This window comes from Hyla sarda, unplaced genomic scaffold (assembly GCF_029499605.1).
Source record: "Hyla sarda isolate aHylSar1 unplaced genomic scaffold, aHylSar1.hap1 scaffold_1260, whole genome shotgun sequence".
Lineage (NCBI taxonomy): Eukaryota > Metazoa > Chordata > Amphibia > Anura > Hylidae > Hyla > Hyla sarda.
Window position 1 is genome coordinate 69,738 of NW_026607882.1, and position 21,055 is coordinate 90,792.

Here is a 21,055-nt window from a genome sequence, read left to right on the forward strand (position 1 = left end):
ACACCTGTGTGAACAGCCAGGAGACCCCCCCCCATGTTATGTTACATAGTTACATAGTTAGTACGGTCGAAAAAAGACATATGTCCATCAAGTTCAACCAGGGAATTAAGGGGTAGGGGTGTGGCGCGATATTGGGGAAGGGATGAGATTTTATATTTCTTCATAAGCATTAATCTTATTTTGTCAATTAGGAACATTCAGCACCCACCCGCTATCAAGGCAGCTGCCTATCATGTCATGCCCTACCTGCACAGGTGTGCTGGCTACTCAAATGATCCAATTAAGGAGGCCATTTAGTCAGCAGCAGCAGAAGTCCTGTGCCTGGACGCTCCAACAGCGGCCAGACACAAGCAGAAGCAGAAGCAGCAGCAGCACCACCTTTTGTTTTTTGGCTGCAGCAGCAGCAAGGCCCACAGGGCTGGCTAGCTGGCTAGCCAGCAAGCAGGTAGCAATGAAAGTAGGAATCTTTCTTTTTAACCCTGTAAGGGGGTGGTGCACTGTACCCGAAGATACTGCCATATCGGGTCAATGCATAGGGCGACGGAAGCAAGCTTCGAAATCGGCCCCCGTTCTCAAAAATCCATTTAATATATGGTCCCCAGATAGGGGACGTATCAGATATTAAACTGATAAGAACAGATACTACACTTGATCTTAGCCAAAAGGCCGAGAAGCGATAACCGTGAAAGGGGCGGGCCCAACAAGGTGCCCTTCATGGGCACTATCACTGCTTGCTGTCAGGGAGGCTGCCAGACAATTTTCCATGCACACTCTGGGCTGGGGGGCAGTCAACCACCAGTACACACAGCAGAACCTAAACCCATACCATTATTGCTAAGCAGCAAGACAGGGGCCCATTGCACTCCCACGGGGCCTTTTTAAATGCAATCCATAACCCGGATTTGCCAGGAACCCTTCTTACTCCTCCTACTTGCATGTGACACTGGGCTTAGGATCTGCATAGGAAACACACACACAAGCACACACCTACCTTTGTTGCCTGCAGATGCCTCCTTGGCTGTCCCCAAACGGTATCAAACCAACACCCACGGGAAGCTGTAAGCATAGAGGACATGCCTGCACCCCATTGGACTTACCTGTGTGGGTTAAACCCGGGTTATTTGACAACCTATGGCGGTGATGGTTCTGCTCAGGCAGAGCAGTGCTGATGCTCCTCATAAAGCTGTCGCTGCTGTGAAGGTTCTAGGTGACATCACAAATCCCTATGGTTACATACACAACAAAGCTGGGTTGTTGTTGTTTACACTCTGCAAGGCCTGTGGAAGTGAGTGACATCATAGCACTGTAGTTCTGAGGGTTCTAGATGGATGCAACAATCTCCTGTTGCTTCTATGAAGGCCATAATAGACGACATCACCAAACAGCTCCATAGTCACATACACAGCAAAGGAGAGATGTTGTTTACACCTAGTGATGTCAGTGGTATTGAGTGACATCACAGCACAGTGCTAAGGCTCCTGGGCCTGGACACAGCAGCGGCTGCAATATCTCAACGGAGAATACGTTTATATATATGTGTGTGTGTGCGCGTATATATATATATATATATATATATATATATATATATTTCTCCGCCGAAATCACTTTTAAACCCATTTCCACCTTTTTTTCCCTTCTCTTCCTCTTACTTTTTTTCACGTTTTTTTACGTTTTTCTCCTTTTCGCCTCTTTTCTGGGCGTATTATTCTTCTTTTTCTTCTTTTTTTTCGTCTAATGCATACCCCATCAGTGCAGTAATGCTTATTCAATACCGCCAGCAGATGGAGACACTGGGGGATAATTTTCTAAGGATATATACTGATTTTTCCTGTCTGAATTTGTCGCACAGAAAGTTGCAGGCCAAATATGTGTGACATTTCTGCGACTTTAGCTTCTAGAGCATTTTTACAACATTATACATAGGTGCTGAATACATAAAAAGCGACTGTTCAGCGACAGACAAGTCGCATCGGCTGAAAGTAGGCCAGAATGTCAGTCCATGTTGGAGCAGGTTTAGATACAGTCTAAAGTATAGATCTCAAAGTCTGTGCACAGAATTTAGCAAGGGCCTCGCACCTTCTGATGCATCAGGTAGGTGCACAATAGCATAGCCTAACCCTCTGTACTTTGGTCTATATTGATGCGGGACATAGACAGCCAGCTGATGACTAGTGTTGCTCGCGAATATTCGCAATTCGAATATTATTCGCGAATATCGCATATTCGCGAATTCGCGAATTTCGCGAATATAGCGCTATATATTCGTAATTACGAATATTCGTTTTTTTTTTTTTTTTTTTTTTTTTTTTTCTTCACAGGACACATCACAGTGATCACCCCTCTCTGCTTCCAGCTTGTGTGGTGTAAAGAAGGCTCTAATACTACTGTGTGAGACTGGCGAGCGAACATTCGCATATGCGAAAATTAGCATATGCGAATTTTCGTATATGCGAATTTTACCTTATGCTAATTTTGTATTTGCTAATTTTCACACCTGTAAATTTTCGCATACGCAAATATTCGCATATGCGAAAATAAAGCGAGGATATGACGAATATGCGAATATTCGCGAATATATGACGAATATTCGTCCATATATTCGCGAATATTCGCGAATTCGAATATGGCCTATGCCGCTCAACACTACTGATGACCAATCCATTAGTGCAATGGATGGCTGGAAGCATTTGTCTTTGCCTTTGCAATACCACAGAAGCAATGCATGGTCAATGTACAGCAATGACACACCTGTGTGAACAGCCAGGAGACCCCCCCCCCCCCCCCCCCCATGTTATGTTACATAGTTACATAGTTAGTACGGTCGAAAAAAGACATATGTCCATCAAGTTCAACCAGGGGATTAAGGGGTAGGGGTGTGGCGCGATATTGGGGAAGGGATGAGATTTTATATTTCTTCATAAGCATTAATCTTATTTTGTCAATTAGGAACATTCAGCACCCACCCGCTATCAAGGCAGCTGCCTATCATGTCATGCCCTACCTGCACAGGTGTGCTGGCTACTCAAATGATCCAATTAAGGAGGCCATTTAGTCAGCAGCAGCAGAAGTCCTGTGCCTGGACGCTCCAACAGCGGCCAGACACAAGCAGAAGCAGCAGAAGCAGCAGCAGCACCACCTTTTGTTTTTTGGCTGCAGCAGCAGCAAGGCCCACAGGGCTGGCTAGCTGGCTAGCCAGCAAGCAGGTAGCAATGAAAGTAGGAATCTTTCTTTTTAACCCTGTAAGGGGGTGGTGCACTGTACCCGAAGATACTGCCATATCGGGTCAATGCATAGGGCGACGGAAGCAAGCTTCGAAATCGGCCCCCGTTCTCAAAAATCCATTTAATATATGGTCCCCAGATAGGGGACGTATCAGATATTAAACTGATAAGAACAGATACTACACTTGATCTTAGCCAAAAGGCCGAGAAGCGATAACCGTGAAAGGGGCGGGCCCAACAAGGTGCCCTTCATGGGCACTATCACTGCTTGCTGTCAGGGAGGCTGCCAGACAATTTTCCATGCACACTCTGGGCTGGGGGGCAGTCAACCACCAGTACACACAGCAGAACCTAAACCCATACCATTATTGCTAAGCAGCAAGACAGGGGCCCATTGCACTCCCACGGGGCCTTTTTAAATGCAATCCATAACCCGGATTTGCCAGGAACCCTTCTTACTCCTCCTACTTGCATGTGACACTGGGCTTAGGATCTGCATAGGAAACACACACACAAGCACACACCTACCTTTGTTGCCTGCAGATGCCTCCTTGGCTGTCCCCAAACGGTATCAAACCAACACCCACGGGAAGCTGTAAGCATAGAGGACATGCCTGCACCCCATTGGACTTACCTGTGTGGGTTAAACCCGGGTTATTTGACAACCTATGGCGGTGATGGTTCTGCTCAGGCAGAGCAGTGCTGATGCTCCTCATAAAGCTGTCGCTGCTGTGAAGGTTCTAGGTGACATCACAAATCCCTATGGTTACATACACAACAAAGCTGGGTTGTTGTTGTTTACACTCTGCCAGGTCTGTGGAAGTGAGTGACATCATAGCACTGTAGTTCTGAGGGTTCTAGATGGATGCAACAATCTCCTGTTGCTTCTATGAAGGCCATAATAGACGACATCACCAAACAGCTCCATAGTCACATACACAGCAAAGGAGAGATGTTGTTTACACCTAGTGATGTCAGTGGTATTGAGTGACATCACAGCACAGTGCTAAGGCTCCTGGGCCTGGACACAGCAGCGGCTGCAATATCTCAACGGAGAATACGTTTATATATATGTGTGTGTGTGCGCGTATATATATATATATATATATATATATATATATATATATATATTTCTCCGCCGAAATCACTTTTAAACCCATTTCCACCTTTTTTTCCCTTCTCTTCCTCTTACTTTTTTTTCACGTTTTTTTACGTTTTTCTCCTTTTCGCCTCTTTTCTGGGCGTATTATTCTTCTTTTTCTTCTTTTTTTTCGTCTAATGCATACCCCATCAGTGCAGCAATGCTTATTCAATACCGCCAGCAGATGGAGACACTGGGGGATAATTTTCTAAGGATTTATACTGATTTTTCCTGTCTGAATTTGTCGCACAGAAAGTTGCAGGCCAAATATGTGTGACATTTCTGCGACTTTAGCTTCTAGAGCATTTTTACAACATTATACATAGGTGCTGAATACATAAAAAGCGACTGTTCAGCGACAGACAAGTCGCATCGGCTGAAAGTAGGCCAGAATGTCAGTCCATGTTGGAGCAGGTTTAGATACAGTCTAAAGTATAGATCTCAAAGTCTGTGCACAGAATTTAGCAAGGGCCTCGCACCTTCTGATGCATCAGGTAGGTGCACAATAGCATAGCCTAACCCTCTGTACTTTGGTCTATATTGATGCGGGACATAGACAGCCAGCTGATGACCAATCCATTAGTGCAATGGATGGCTGGAAGCATTTGTCTTTGCCTTTGCAATACCACAGAAGCAATGCATGGTCAATGTACAGCAATGACACACCTGTGTGAACAGCCAGGAGACCCCCCCCCCCCATGTTATGTTACATAGTTACATAGTTAGTACGGTCGAAAAAAGACATATGTCCATCAAGTTCAACCAGGGAATTAAGGGGTAGGGGTGTGGCGCGATATTGGGGAAGGGATGAGATTTTATATTTCTTCATAAGCATTAATCTTATTTTGTCAATTAGGAACATTCAGCACCCACCCGCTATCAAGGCAGCTGCCTATCATGTCATGCCCTACCTGCACAGGTGTGCTGGCTACTCAAATGATCCAATTAAGGAGGCCATTTAGTCAGCAGCAGCAGAAGTCCTGTGCCTGGACGCTCCAACAGCGGCCAGACACAAGCAGAAGCAGAAGCAGCAGAAGCAGCAGAAGCAGCAGAAGCAGCAGAAGCAGCAGAAGCAGCAGCAGCACCACCTTTTGTTTTTTGGCTGCAGCAGCAGCAAGGCCCACAGGGCTGGCTAGCTGGCTAGCCAGCAAGCAGGTAGCAATGAAAGTAGGAATCTTTCTTTTTAACCCTGTAAGGGGGTGGTGCACTGTACCCGAAGATACTGCCATATCGGGTCAATGCATAGGGCGACGGAAGCAAGCTTCGAAATCGGCCCCCGTTCTCAAAAATCCATTTAATATATGGTCCCCAGATAGGGGACGTATCAGATATTAAACTGATAAGAACAGATTTTTTTTTTTTTTTTAACTTGGCTGCACCTTCACAGGTACACACCTATTTTATTTAAGTTTCAAGTTTTAACATAGTTACATAGTTACATAGCATTAAAACCAGGGGAACATAAAAAACTTACAATTTTACAATTTCACATATGCCAGTCGGTAAAATGCCATTTTAAGAATGCAAACTCATCACTTTGTTTATCGATTAAAAGATAGATGTACATTTCACTTAATATCATTCCAATAACATCATCGAAAGATAAAATGTCCTTTTTAAATAATAAAATATTCCTATTTTTCCACAGAGCTGCCTTCACACAGTTTATTATTTGCCATGCCTTCCGTTTCTCTTGTTCGCCGGGACAATCCAAACACCCATATAAAACCATATTATAGTCCAAGTCTTTTATAGCAGCAATTTTGTTTAAAAGTGGCAGCATTTTAGTCCATATCCTTCTAGAAAAATCACATGTCCATAAAAGATGTAAAACAGTCTCCTCTTCGTGGCATCCCTCTCTTGGACACTTTGCTGTGCTTGCAAATCCTCTACGGTGTTGGAAAGCCCGGCACGGATGGCAACTGTGGATGCAGCTCCAGGATAAGTCCTTCTGTGAGTTAAAAAGATAAAATGAGTTCACAATTCTCCAGATTTCTTTACATTTATCATCATTAAAATTTCCAACTTGGCACATGTTAATATTGTTTAAAATGACTCTCGTAAGTTTTTTCCCATCGATTAGAATATCTTTACTAAAATCAAACAGTTTAAAAAGAGAAACAATCTTTTCTAAAATACAATAAGTAATAGGGAGGTTAAAAGCATAAGGGTGTTTAAGATCTGTTTCAAACCAACCATGGTGTCTCATGAGATTACCAACATTATAGCGCAAAAAGAACGACCAATAGTTGTCTTTAAAAACATTCTTAAGACACAATGAAAAGAATTTTGTATAAAGGAACGCAGTAAAATCAGTAAAACTTTTCCCCCCTTTCTCTTTAGGTTTAGATACAATTTCTCTTTTTAACTTCTCATATTTGGAATTCCAAAAAAAGGTGTAACAGACTTTTGAGACTTTACGTATCATATGTGTGTTAGGTGGGAACACTAAACTTAAATATAAAAGCAAAGGTAAAATCACCATCTTTAAAATCAGCACTTTTCCTTCCATTGTAAGGTCTCTTAGTCTCCATACACATAATTTTTGGTTCACCTTTTGCATTGTTAGCTCCCAGCTTTCGTTTCCATTATTTAATTCATTAAAATACACACCTAAAATTTTTACTTTTTCTACTACCGGTACCTTTATGTCTCTTGTATCCAGCTTGCCGACTTTTAAAATCTCGCACTTGTTAAAATTCACTTTAAAACCAGAAGCACAACAGAAATAGTTAATTTGTGTTAAAGTTTTTTTAAGTGCCAGGCTATCTTGACATGTCACTGCTACATCATCCATATAACTGACTACTTTAGCTTCAAGACCATTTCCTCCGGGGAGCCTTATCCCACGGATCTGTTTATCACCTCTTATGACACATAAAAGTGGCTCTAGTGCACAAATAAATAAAAGGGGTGATAGGGGGCAACCCTGCTTCACACCAGATTTTAAAGGAACCATTTCAGTCTTAAAACCATTAATTAAAATTTTGCTAAAACAGTCATTATAAAAGGCTTTGAGTGACGTTAAAAAACCTTCTGGTATGCCCATTTTATTTAAAACATTAAATAAAAAACAGTGCGAGACTCTGTCAAATGCTTTTTCAAAGTCTATTGTTAAAATTGCTAAATTACTTTTCCTTATTTTAGCATCTTCTATTATATCTTTTATGAGGTTTAAATTTTCCCACATGTTTCTACCCGGTATACCACACACTTGATTATTATGTATTAATTTATCTATAACATTTTTTAGTCTGTTTGCACATATTTTAGCCATTATTTTATAATCAGCGTTTAAAAGGGTTATTGGTCTCCAATTCCTAATATCCTCTTTATCACCTTTTTTAAAGAGCAGAGAAACCTCACCCATTTTCCATGACTGTGGTAAAATCTTGGTATTAAAAACATCTGTAAAAAGAGATAAAAGATCATCTTTTAAAACCTCATAAAAAACCTTATAAAATTCGATTGGCAGGCCATCAGACCCTGGTACTTTACCCAAATTAAAACTGTTTATGGTATCCAATATTTCCTTCTCTGGGATAGACTGTAAAAGAAAGGATTGAGAATTATTCTCTAAAACACGTTCTATTTTGTTTAAGGCATCGTTCATGAAATTAGCATCTATTTTTTTCTCATTAAAAAGTTCCCTATAATAACATTGTACTTTAAATAAAATTTTATTCATCTCCACTTCTCCTTCTAGTTTTTCGATATGGACTCTTTTTTGATTAGATTTTTTAAAAAAATATCTTGTACATTTTTCGTTATTTTCAATATGTTTGATTTTAGCTTTAAAAATGATCTCTTTACCTTTTTCATTTAAAAATGTTTTTATTTCTTTTTTAATGTTAACAATATCATCTTTTACATCTATCCCTATATTGTGCAATTTAAAAAGAGTTTGAAGACGTGTATTTAAAATATCATAACAATGTCTTTTATCTTTAGCTTTTTGGATACCTTGTTTTATAAAAAAATCTTTAGTTTTTTTCTTCATATTTTCCCACCATACTTTTATATCTATATTTGGGTCTCTATTATTTTTACATTTATTATAAAAATTGGCGTATTCTGTTAAGATTATTTTATCTTCTAAAAGAGATATGTTCAATTTCCATGAACCAATACCCCTCTTAAAACCAGGAACAGGATTTAAAACAAATAGAAGACATTTATGATCAGAAAATATATTAGTTAAAAGCTCACATTTGGCAGGTAAAACATTTTGAGAAGAGAAGATAAAATCAATCCTCGAGCTACAATTCACATTACTCCATGTAATGCCTTCAGTATCAGGTAAATTTGGATTACATTTTTTAAAAACATCTATAAGCCTAAAATCTAAAGTAATATTTTTTAAAATGTTAGATGTCTTATCATAATTTCTACTAGTAGCTCGAGAATATCTTTTCTCACCTCTTAAAACACAATTAAAATCCCCAGCTAAAATCAAAGGATAAGAATCATTAATAAAAAGAGGTAAAATCTCTAACATCTCTTCTCTTTCTTTTTTATCAGGTGAACCATAAAAGTTTAAAAACTGCCATGTAAAACCATTTATAAAAGCTTTAACTAATAAAATCCTTCCTGGTAAAATCTCTTGCTTAAAAATTATATTAACATTACCCTTAAAAAGTATAGCAACTCCTCCAGATTTAGATGCGTTGGACCCTGACCACACTGAGGGGCCATGCTTCCAGTCTTCTTCATATTTCTTGTATGATGCTTGGTGAGGGATGCCACATTCCTGTAAGAAGAAAACTGATGCAGACAAAAAGGATAAAAAATTAAAAATAGCAGTTCTTCTTGCGTGTGTCTTAAGGCCCCTCACATTGAGGGAGAGTCCATGGAGCGCCATCATTAAAGGTTACAGAGAGACCACTTTCAATATCTTTGTGCACATTCTATCTCATCCTCATCAGCCAGACCCCCAAAACTATCATTTTCCCCTTCTGATCTCACTGTCACCAGAGATTCCGGTGAGCTGCTACCGTCTGACTCCTCCATTACCTCCTCCTGAAGATCCTCCGGTAGGGGACTAAGGAGAGGATTCCTCTTCGCCGGAACAGGGGTTGTCCCGTCTCCGTCACCTTGCCCAGTGTCCATCTCCTCCCCGGGATGACCTGTCGGAGCCACCCCGGGCAGCTGGTCGGGCACAACGACTTCCACCGTGTCGGGAACCATGGACGAGTTGCCTGTTTCACTTGGGGAGGGGGCTGGAACACCTGATGGCATCCCTACCCCCCCCTCTTCTTCCACAAACGCCTCTTCTCTTCCTGTTCCGGTCTTTCTTCTCTTAGCCCCAACATTTTCTGGCTTCCTCAGGGGGGCACTCTGAGGCTTGCTGACAGCTTCATCCAGGTTACTACCCCTCTGCTGCGAGAGAGGAGCTCCTGTCTGCCATGCTTTCTTCTCCTTTCTTCTTACCTTCATGCTGGAGGGTTTCTCATATCCATCTTCATCAGAGGTAGCAGACTCACCATGTTGATCAGTTGGGTTTTCTTCTGGTTTGCTGTCTTCTCTGTTCATATGACGGGGGTCTGGCTGGCTTCTCTGTTGTTTCTCTTTGTTTCTGTGAGGACAAGAAGCATACAAATGGTCAACTCTGTAACATAAACTGCATTTCTTTTCTTTTGTGCATTCTCTGGAGGAGTGCTCAGTGCTGCCACAATTTGTACATGTACTCTCACATACGTTTTTATCATGTCCATATCTTCTACAAGCTCTGCAGAAATTGGGCATTCCTGGGAAAAACACGTCACCATTTACATTTCCTAACTTGAACCGAGCTGGAGGCATAACCTTTCGTCCTGGGAGTAATAGATCTTCTTTGAACTCAACCAGAAACTTCCACTTAGAGGACCATATTCCACACTCATTCATCACTTTCCCTCTATTTATAATTTTTTTACAAAAATTCCTTAAAAACACAACAATTTCATCTTCTTTAACGTATGGAGAGTACATTTTTATAACTAAAAGCATAAGTTCATCGGGAAAGTGCTCAACAATTCTTATTCCACTCAAGCGGGCATCTCCGCTTACCTTCTTCATCTGTATAACAAAGTCCTTGTAAATACCTCCTTCCGTAAAAGTAACATCGTATACTCCTCTTTTCGGATAATCTTGGATGGATAATATCTCATGCTTCCTTAATCCAAAGACGCCCAGCAGAACTTGCTCCACGATGTACTTCAGGTCCCGGTTCTTTCTCTGGTCCTCCAAGTACGATATACGTACTGAGTTCTTGAGCTTGGCATAAGATGGTACCATGCCTGGATCTCCGTCACTGGCTGACGCCATGCTCACAATCAAGCGCACCAAAGAGACACTAGGTCCCTAAGGCAAAGGGGGATCGCAACTCTACACTGAGGTGGGCCCCCTCCCCAATAGCAGCAAGGGACTTAAGCCCAACGAAGGGCGATGTCCCAGGGCCGAGGAGGGGGGTCTCAGAGCACCCACAAAAGCAGGAACCGGATCAGCCAAGGTATATCCCTATATCTTAGCCAAAAGGCCGAGAAGCGATAACCATGAAAGGGGCGGGCCCAACAAGGTGCCCTTCATGGGCACTATCACTGCTTGCTGTCAGGGAGGCTGCCAGACAATTTTCCATGCACACTCTGGGCTGGGGGGCAGTCAACCACCAGTACACACAGCAGAACCTAAACCCATACCATTATTGCTAAGCAGCAAGACAGGGGCCCATTGCACTCCCACGGGGCCTTTTTAAATGCAATCCATAACCCGGATTTGCCAGGAACCCTTCTTACTCCTCCTACTTGCATGTGACACTGGGCTTAGGATCTGCATAGGAAACACACACACAAGCACACACCTACCTTTGTTGCCTGCAGATGCCTCCTTGGCTGTCCCCAAACGGTATCAAACCAACACCCACGGGAAGCTGTAAGCATAGAGGACATGCCTGCACCCCATTGGACTTACCTGTGTGGGTTAAACCCGGGTTATTTGACAACCTATGGCGGTGATGGTTCTGCTCAGGCAGAGCAGTGCTGATGCTCCTCATAAAGCTGTCGCTGCTGTGAAGGTTCTAGGTGACATCACAAATCCCTATGGTTACATACACAACAAAGCTGGGTTGTTGTTGTTTACACTCTGCAAGGCCTGTGGAAGTGAGTGACATCATAGCACTGTAGTTCTGAGGGTTCTAGATGGATGCAACAATCTCCTGTTGCTTCTATGAAGGCCATAATAGACGACATCACCAAACAGCTCCATAGTCACATACACAGCAAAGGAGAGATGTTGTTTACACCTAGTGATGTCAGTGGTATTGAGTGACATCACAGCACAGTGCTAAGGCTCCTGGGCCTGGACACAGCAGCGGCTGCAATATCTCAACGGAGAATACGTTTATATATATGTGTGTGTGTGCGCGTATATATATATATATATATATATATATATATATATATATATATATTTCTCCGCCGAAATCACTTTTAAACCCATTTCCACCTTTTTTTCCCTTCTCTTCCTCTTACTTTTTTTTCACGTTTTTTTACGTTTTTCTCCTTTTCGCCTCTTTTCTGGGCGTATTATTCTTCTTTTTCTTCTTTTTTTTTCGTCTAATGCATACCCCATCAGTGCAGCAATGCTTATTCAATACCGCCAGCAGATGGAGACACTGGGGGATAATTTTCTAAGGATTTATACTGATTTTTCCTGTCTGAATTTGTCGCACAGAAAGTTGCAGGCCAAATATGTGTGACATTTCTGCGACTTTAGCTTCTAGAGCATTTTTACAACATTATACATAGGTGCTGAATACATAAAAAGCGACTGTTCAGCGACAGACAAGTCGCATCGGCTGAAAGTAGGCCAGAATGTCAGTCCATGTTGGAGCAGGTTTAGATACAGTCTAAAGTATAGATCTCAAAGTCTGTGCACAGAATTTAGCAAGGGCCTCGCACCTTCTGATGCATCAGGTAGGTGCACAATAGCATAGCCTAACCCTCTGTACTTTGGTCTATATTGATGCGGGACATAGACAGCCAGCTGATGACCAATCCATTAGTGCAATGGATGGCTGGAAGCATTTGTCTTTGCCTTTGCAATACCACAGAAGCAATGCATGGTCAATGTACAGCAATGACACACCTGTGTGAACAGCCAGGAGACCCCCCCCCCCCCCATGTTATGTTACATAGTTACATAGTTAGTACGGTCGAAAAAAGACATATGTCCATCAAGTTCAACCAGGGAATTAAGGGGTAGGGGTGTGGCGCGATATTGGGGAAGGGATGAGATTTTATATTTCTTCATAAGCATTAATCTTATTTTGTCAATTAGGAACATTCAGCACCCACCCGCTATCAAGTCAGCTGCCTATCATGTCATGCCCTACCTGCACAGGTGTGCTGGCTACTCAAATGATCCAATTAAGGAGGCCATTTAGTCAGCAGCAGCAGAAGTCCTGTGCCTGGACGCTCCAACAGCGGCCAGACACAAGCAGAAGCAGAAGCAGCAGAAGCAGCAGCAGCACCACCTTTTGTTTTTTGGCTGCAGCAGCAGCAAGGCCCACAGGGCTGGCTAGCTGGCTAGCCAGCAAGCAGGTAGCAATGAAAGTAGGAATCTTTCTTTTTAACCCTGTAAGGGGGTGGTGCACTGTACCCGAAGATACTGCCATATCGGGTCAATGCATAGGGCGACGGAAGCAAGCTTCGAAATCGGCCCCCGTTCTCAAAAATCCATTTAATATATGGTCCCCAGATAGGGGACGTATCAGATATTAAACTGATAAGAACAGATACTACACTTGATCTTAGCCAAAAGGCCGAGAAGCGATAACCGTGAAAGGGGCGGGCCCAACAAGGTGCCCTTCATGGGCACTATCACTGCTTGCTGTCAGGGAGGCTGCCAGACAATTTTCCATGCACACTCTGGGCTGGGGGGCAGTCAACCACCAGTACACACAGCAGAACCTAAACCCATACCATTATTGCTAAGCAGCAAGACAGGGGCCCATTGCACTCCCACGGGGCCTTTTTAAATGCAATCCATAACCCGGATTTGCCAGGAACCCTTCTTACTCCTCCTACTTGCATGTGACACTGGGCTTAGGATCTGCATAGGAAACACACACACAAGCACACACCTACCTTTGTTGCCTGCAGATGCCTCCTTGGCTGTCCCCAAACGGTATCAAACCAACACCCACGGGAAGCTGTAAGCATAGAGGACATGCCTGCACCCCATTGGACTTACCTGTGTGGGTTAAACCCGGGTTATTTGACAACCTATGGCGGTGATGGTTCTGCTCAGGCAGAGCAGTGCTGATGCTCCTCATAAAGCTGTCGCTGCTGTGAAGGTTCTAGGTGACATCACAAATCCCTATGGTTACATACACAACAAAGCTGGGTTGTTGTTGTTTACACTCTGCAAGGCCTGTGGAAGTGAGTGACATCATAGCACTGTAGTTCTGAGGGTTCTAGATGGATGCAACAATCTCCTGTTGCTTCTATGAAGGCCATAATAGACGACATCACCAAACAGCTCCATAGTCACATACACAGCAAAGGAGAGATGTTGTTTACACCTAGTGATGTCAGTGGTATTGAGTGACATCACAGCACAGTGCTAAGGCTCCTGGGCCTGGACACAGCAGCGGCTGCAATATCTCAACGGAGAATACGTTTATATATATGTGTGTGTGTGCGCGTATATATATATATATATATATATATATATATTTCTCCGCCGAAATCACTTTTAAACCCATTTCCACCTTTTTTTCCCTTCTCTTCCTCTTACTTTTTTTTCACGTTTTTTTACGTTTTTCTCCTTTTCGCCTCTTTTCTGGGCGTATTATTCTTCTTTTTCTTCTTTTTTTTCGTCTAATGCATACCCCATCAGTGCAGCAATGCTTATTCAATACCGCCAGCAGATGGAGACACTGGGGGATAATTTTCTAAGGATTTATACTGATTTTTCCTGTCTGAATTTGTCGCACAGAAAGTTGCAGGCCAAATATGTGTGACATTTCTGCGACTTTAGCTTCTAGAGCATTTTTACAACATTATACATAGGTGCTGAATACATAAAAAGCGACTGTTCAGCGACAGACAAGTCGCATCGGCTGAAAGTAGGCCAGAATGTCAGTCCATGTTGGAGCAGGTTTAGATACAGTCTAAAGTATAGATCTCAAAGTCTGTGCACAGAATTTAGAAAGGGCCTCGCACCTTCTGATGCATCAGGTAGGTGCACAATAGCATAGCCTAACCCTCTGTACTTTGGTCTATATTGATGTGGGACATAGACAGCCAGCTGATGACCAATCCATTAGTGCAATGGATGGCTGGAAGCATTTGTCTTTGCCTTTGCAATACCACAGAAGCAATGCATGGTCAATGTACAGCAATGACACACCTGTGTGAACAGCCAGGAGACCCCCCCCCCCCCCCATGTTATGTTACATAGTTACATAGTTAGTACGGTCGAAAAAAGACATATGTCCATCAAGTTCAACCAGGGAATTAAGGGGTAGGGGTGTGGCGCGATATTGGGGAAGGGATGAGATTTTATATTTCTTCATAAGCATTAATCTTATTTTGTCAATTAGGAACATTCAGCACCCACCCGCTATCAAGGCAGCTGCCTATCATGTCATGCCCTACCTGCACAGGTGTGCTGGCTACTCAAATGATCCAATTAAGGAGGCCATTTAGTCAGCAGCAGCAGAAGTCCTGTGCCTGGACGCTCCAACAGCGGCCAGACACAAGCAGAAGCAGAAGCAGCAGAAGCAGCAGCAGCACCACCTTTTGTTTTTTGGCTGCAGCAGCAGCAAGGCCCACAGGGCTGGCTAGCTGGCTAGCCAGCAAGCAGGTAGCAATGAAAGTAGGAATCTTTCTTTTTAACCCTGTAAGGGGGTGGTGCACTGTACCCGAAGATACTGCCATATCGGGTCAATGCATAGGGCGACGGAAGCAAGCTTCGAAATCGGCCCCCGTTCTCAAAAATCCATTTAATATATGGTCCCCAGATAGGGGACGTATCAGATATTAAACTGATAAGAACAGATTTTTTTTTTTTTTTTTTTATCTAAAGCCGAGGAACGTGCTTTCGATTCACCCAAAGTGCAAGAAAAAGTGCAAACGTGTTACACTAAAAAAACGTGCACAAAGGATGCGGTCTATCGCAAGCCCTTCTCCGATAGGAGAGAGGCCCCCCAACAAACCTTACCCTTCGCCTCCGGACCAAAAGGTACCTGCGAGGTTCCAGGTTCGATGTCCCTTTTCGCCGAAGCTACTAGGGGACCACAAATGCTCCCGGCATCCCCCTTGGCGTTGGCCAAGGTATCTGCCCGCAGAGCCGATTACGGTAGGTACCCTGCCAAAGCAGGAGTACCCGGGGTGTTTGCAGGGAGGTGCGGAACCTAATGGCCACACACACCTCCCCTAGACCGCCAGGAGGGACACCCAGAAGGGCTACCGCATCCTGACAAATCCTGTGAACACACAACACGCAAAAAGTGACACAGTGAGACAAAAAAGAAATAAATAAGTGAATGTGTGCAGATATACTGCCCGGACATCCGGCCGGATCTATAAAAATTTCTCTGATCCTAGCCAGAAGGCCGGGAATCAAGAGGTGAGTGCCACAAGGTGAAGAGATTATGGTGCCCGTGCTTCAACTCAGTGAGTCTATTCTCCCAGTGAGTTTCGGCACCTCGGGGTCACCACTCCCCGAGGCACAAAAGTACCTCGGCTCTAGACCCTCTCAGCCTCATGGCGAGACCCGGAGGGAACAGGTCACATCGGGGCAGCCGTCGAGCTGATTCCTCAGAACCAGCCCCGGAAAGCCCTGGTACACCTGCATCCTCCATGCAGCACCCATCCCCACCAGCATGAAAACTGATAAGAACAGATACTACACTTGATCTTAGCCAAAAGGCCGAGAAGCGATAACCGTGAAAGGGGCGGGCCCAACAAGGTGCCCTTCATGGGCACTATCACTGCTTGCTGTCAGGGAGGCTGCCAGACAATTTTCCATGCACACTCTGGGCTGGGGGGCAGTCAACCACCAGTACACACAGCAGAACCTAAACCCATACCATTATTGCTAAGCAGCAAGACAGGGGCCCATTGCACTCCCACGGGGCCTTTTTAAATGCAATCCATAACCCGGATTTGCCAGGAACCCTTCTTACTCCTCCTACTTGCATGTGACACTGGGCTTAGGATCTGCATAGGAAACACACACACAAGCACACACCTACCTTTGTTGCCTGCAGATGCCTCCTTGGCTGTCCCCAAACGGTATCAAACCAACACCCACGGGAAGCTGTAAGCATAGAGGACATGCCTGCACCCCATTGGACTTACCTGTGTGGGTTAAACCCGGGTTATTTGACAACCTATGGCGGTGATGGTTCTGCTCAGGCAGAGCAGTGCTGATGCTCCTCATAAAGCTGTCGCTGCTGTGAAGGTTCTAGGTGACATCACAAATCCCTATGGTTACATACACAACAAAGCTGGGTTGTTGTTGTTTACACTCTGCAAGGCCTGTGGAAGTGAGTGACATCATAGCACTGTAGTTCTGAGGGTTCTAGATGGATGCAACAATCTCCTGTTGCTTCTATGAAGGCCATAATAGACGACATCACCAAACAGCTCCATAGTCACATACACAGCAAAGGAGAGATGTTGTTTACACCTAGTGATGTCAGTGGTATTGAGTGACATCACAGCACAGTGCTAAGGCTCCTGGGCCTGGACACAGCAGCGGCTGCAATATCTCAACGGAGAATACGTTTATATATATGTGTGTGTGTGCGCGTATATATATATATATATATATATATATATATATATATATATTTCTCCGCCGAAATCACTTTTAAACCCATTTCCACCTTTTTTTCCCTTCTCTTCCTCTTACTTTTTTTTCACGTTTTTTTACGTTTTTCTCCTTTTCGCCTCTTTTCTGGGCGTATTATTCTTCTTTTTCTTCTTTTTTTTCGTCTAATGCATACCCCATCAGTGCAGCAATGCTTATTCAATACCGCCAGCAGATGGAGACACTGGGGGATAATTTTCTAAGGATTTATACTGATTTTTCCTGTCTGAATTTGTCGCACAGAAAGTTGCAGGCCAAATATGTGTGACATTTCTGCGACTTTAGCTTCTAGAGCATTTTTACAACATTATACATAGGTGCTGAATACATAAAAAGCGACTGTTCAGCGACAGACAAGTCGCATCGGCTGAAAGTAGGCCAGAATGTCAGTCCATGTTGGAGCAGGTTTAGATACAGTCTAAAGTATAGATCTCAAAGTCTGTGCACAGAATTTAGAAAGGGCCTCGCACCTTCTGATGCATCAGGTAGGTGCACAATAGCATAGCCTAACCCTCTGTACTTTGGTCTATATTGATGTGGGACATAGACAGCCAGCTGATGACCAATCCATTAGTGCAATGGATGGCTGGAAGCATTTGTCTTTGCCTTTGCAATACCACAGAAGCAATGCATGGTCAATGTACAGCAATGACACACCTGTGTGAACAGCCAGGAGACCCCCCCCCCCCCCCCCCCATGTTATGTTACATAGTTACATAGTTAGTACGGTCGAAAAAAGACATATGTCCATCAAGTTCAACCAGGGAATTAAGGGGTAGGGGTGTGGCGCGATATTGGGGAAGGGATGAGATTTTATATTTCTTCATAAGCATTAATCTTATTTTGTCAATTAGGAACATTCAGCACCCACCCGCTATCAAGGCAGCTGCCTATCATGTCATGCCCTACCTGCACAGGTGTGCTGGCTACTCAAATGATCCAATTAAGGAGGCCATTTAGTCAGCAGCAGCAGAAGTCCTGTGCCTGGACGCTCCAACAGCGGCCAGACACAAGCAGAAGCAGAAGCAGCAGAAGCAGCAGCAGCACCACCTTTTGTTTTTTGGCTGCAGCAGCAGCAAGGCCCACAGGGCTGGCTAGCTGGCTAGCCAGCAAGCAGGTAGCAATGAAAGTAGGAATCTTTCTTTTTAACCCTGTAAGGGGGTGGTGCACTGTACCCGAAGATACTGCCATATCGGGTCAATGCATAGGGCGACGGAAGCAAGCTTCGAAATCGGCCCCCGTTCTCAAAAATCCATTTAATATATGGTCCCCAGATAGGGGACGTATCAGATATTAAACTGATAAGAACAGATACTACACTTGATCTTAGCCAAAAGGCCGAGAAGCGATAACCGTGAAAGGGGCGGGCCCAACAAGGTGCCCTTCATGGGCACTATCACTGCTTGCTGTCAGGGAGGCTGCCAGACAATTTTCCATGCACACTCTGGGCTGGGGGGCAGTCAACCACCAGTACACACAGCAGAACCTAAACCCATACCATTATTGCTAAGCAGCAAGACAGGGGCCCATTGCACTCCCACGGGGCCTTTTTAAATGCAATCCATAACCCGGATTTGCCAGGAACCCTTCTTACTCCTCCTACTTGCATGTGACACTGGGCTTAGGATCTGCATAGGAAACACACACACAAGCACACACCTACCTTTGTTGCCTGCAGATGCCTCCTTGGCTGTCCCCAAACGGTATCAAACCAACACCCACGGGAAGCTGTAAGCATAGAGGACATGCCTGCACCCCATTGGACTTACCTGTGTGGGTTAAACCCGGGTTATTTGACAACCTATGGCGGTGATGGTTCTGCTCAGGCAGAGCAGTGCTGATGCTCCTCATAAAGCTGTCGCTGCTGTGAAGGTTCTAGGTGACATCACAAATCCCTATGGTTACATACACAACAAAGCTGGGTTGTTGTTGTTTACACTCTGCAAGGCCTGTGGAAGTGAGTGACATCATAGCACTGTAGTTCTGAGGGTTCTAGATGGATGCAACAATCTCCTGTTGCTTCTATGAAGGCCATAATAGACGACATCACCAAACAGCTCCATAGTCACATACACAGCAAAGGAGAGATGTTGTTTACACCTAGTGATGTCAGTGGTATTGAGTGACATCACAGCACAGTGCTAAGGCTCCTGGGCCTGGACACAGCAGCGGCTGCAATATCTCAACGGAGAATACGTTTATATATATGTGTGTGTGTGCGCGTATATATATATATATATATATATATATATATATATATATATATATATATTTCTCCGCCGAAATCACTTTTAAACCCATTTCCACCTTTTTTTCCCTTCTCTTCCTCTTACTTTTTTTTCACGTTTTTTTACGTTTTTCTCCTTTTCGCCTCTTTTCTGGGCGTATTATTCTTCTTTTTCTTCTTTTTTTTCGTCTAATGCATACCCCATCAGTGCAGCAATGCTTATTCAATACCGCCAGCAGATGGAGACACTGGGGGATAATTTTCTAAGGATTTATACTGATTTTTCCTGTCTGAATTTGTCGCACAGAAAGTTGCAGGCCAAATATGTGTGACATTTCTGCGACTTTAGCTTCTAGAGCATTTTTACAACATTATACATAGGTGCTGAATACATAAAAAGCGACTGTTCAGCGACAGACAAGTCGCATCGGCTGAAAGTAGGCCAGAATGTCAGTCCATGTTGGAGCAGGTTTAGATACAGTCTAAAGTATAGATCTCAAAGTCTGTGCACAGAATTTAGCAAGGGCCTCGCACCTTCTGATGCATCAGGTAGGTGCACAATAGCATAGCCTAACCCTCTGTACTTTGGTCTATATTGATGCGGGACATAGACAGCCAGCTGATGACCAATCCATTAGTGCAATGGATGGCTGGAAGCATTTGTATTTGCCTTTGCAATACCACAGAAGCAATGCATGGTCAATGTACAGCAATGACACACCTGTGTGAACAGCCAGGAGACCCCCCCCCCCCCCCATGTTATGTTACATAGTTACATAGTTAGTACGGTCGAAAAAAGACATATGTCCATCAAGTTCAACCAGGGAATTAAGGGGTAGGGGTGTGGCGCGATATTGGGGAAGGGATGAGATTTTATATTTCTTCATAAGCATTAATCTTATTTTGTCAATTAGGAACATTCAGCACCCACCCGCTATCAAGGCAGCTGCCTATCATGTCATGCCCTACCTGCACAGGTGTGCTGGCTACTCAAATGATCCAATTAAGGAGGCCATTTAGTCAGCAGCAGCAGAAGTCCTGTGCCTGGACGCTCCAACAGCGGCCAGACACAAGCAGAAGCAGAAGCAGCAGAAGCAGCAGCAGCACCACCTTTTGTTTTTTGGCTGCAGCAGCAGCAAGGCCCACAGGGCTGGCTAGCTGGCTAGCCAGCAAGCAGGTAGCAATGAAAGTAGGAATCTTTCTTTTTAACCCTGTAAGGGGGTGGTGCACTGTACCCGAAGATACTGCCATATCGGGTCAATGCATAGGGCGACGGAAGCAAGCTTCGAAATCGGCCCCCGTTCTCAAAAATCCATTTAATATATGGTCCCCAGATAGGGGACGTATCAGATATTAAACTGATAAGAACAGATACTACACTTGATCTTAGCCAAAAGGCCGAGAAGCGATAACCGTGAAAGGGGCGGGCCCAACAAGGTGCCCTTCATGGGCACTATCACTGCTTGCTGTCAGGGAGGCTGCCAGACAATTTTCCATGCACACTCTGGGCTGGGGGGCAGTCAACCACCAGTACACACAGCAGAACCTAAACCCATACCATTATTGCTAAGCAGCAAGACAGGGGCCCATTGCACTCCCACGGGG

General features: G+C 44.0%; 1 protein-coding gene, 7 non-coding genes and 1 pseudogene across 8 annotated transcripts; all 9 read right to left on the minus strand.

Annotated features, from left to right (window-relative positions):
• Window positions 1-487: 487 nt before the first annotated feature.
• Window positions 488-678, minus strand: LOC130304053 (U2 spliceosomal RNA). The gene has a single exon (XR_008853871.1). It is a non-coding gene; the product is annotated as a U2 spliceosomal RNA (small nuclear RNA).
• A 2,567-nt stretch (window positions 679-3,245) lies between these two features.
• Window positions 3,246-3,436, minus strand: LOC130304054 (U2 spliceosomal RNA). Its single transcript, XR_008853872.1, has one exon. It is a non-coding gene; the product is annotated as a U2 spliceosomal RNA (small nuclear RNA).
• A 2,123-nt stretch (window positions 3,437-5,559) lies between these two features.
• LOC130304076 (U2 spliceosomal RNA) lies at window positions 5,560-5,753 on the minus strand. The gene has a single exon (XR_008853889.1). It is a non-coding gene; the product is annotated as a U2 spliceosomal RNA (small nuclear RNA).
• A 376-nt stretch (window positions 5,754-6,129) lies between these two features.
• LOC130304044 (uncharacterized) lies at window positions 6,130-10,837 on the minus strand. The gene is made up of 8 exons (XM_056551897.1): window positions 9,376-10,837; window positions 8,992-9,126; window positions 7,861-7,909; window positions 7,729-7,770; window positions 6,845-7,065; window positions 6,559-6,628; window positions 6,396-6,492; window positions 6,130-6,313 (listed from the first exon to the last, which is right to left on the minus strand). Exons 1-8 carry the CDS (start codon window positions 10,666-10,668, stop codon window positions 6,130-6,132), a joined length of 2,091 nt encoding a protein of 696 aa, XP_056407872.1. The 5' UTR covers window positions 10,669-10,837.
• Window positions 10,838-12,983: 2,146 nt separating this feature from the next.
• On the minus strand, window positions 12,984-13,174 carry LOC130304055 (U2 spliceosomal RNA). The gene has a single exon (XR_008853873.1). It is a non-coding gene; the product is annotated as a U2 spliceosomal RNA (small nuclear RNA).
• Window positions 13,175-15,252: 2,078 nt separating this feature from the next.
• On the minus strand, window positions 15,253-15,437 carry LOC130304074 (U2 spliceosomal RNA). Its single transcript, XR_008853888.1, has one exon. It is a non-coding gene; the product is annotated as a U2 spliceosomal RNA (small nuclear RNA).
• Window positions 15,438-16,130: 693 nt separating this feature from the next.
• LOC130304077 (U2 spliceosomal RNA) lies at window positions 16,131-16,290 on the minus strand (annotated as a pseudogene).
• A 2,092-nt stretch (window positions 16,291-18,382) lies between these two features.
• LOC130304057 (U2 spliceosomal RNA) lies at window positions 18,383-18,573 on the minus strand. Its single transcript, XR_008853875.1, has one exon. It is a non-coding gene; the product is annotated as a U2 spliceosomal RNA (small nuclear RNA).
• A 2,096-nt stretch (window positions 18,574-20,669) lies between these two features.
• Window positions 20,670-20,860, minus strand: LOC130304058 (U2 spliceosomal RNA). The gene has a single exon (XR_008853876.1). It is a non-coding gene; the product is annotated as a U2 spliceosomal RNA (small nuclear RNA).
• Window positions 20,861-21,055: the final 195 nt, after the last annotated feature.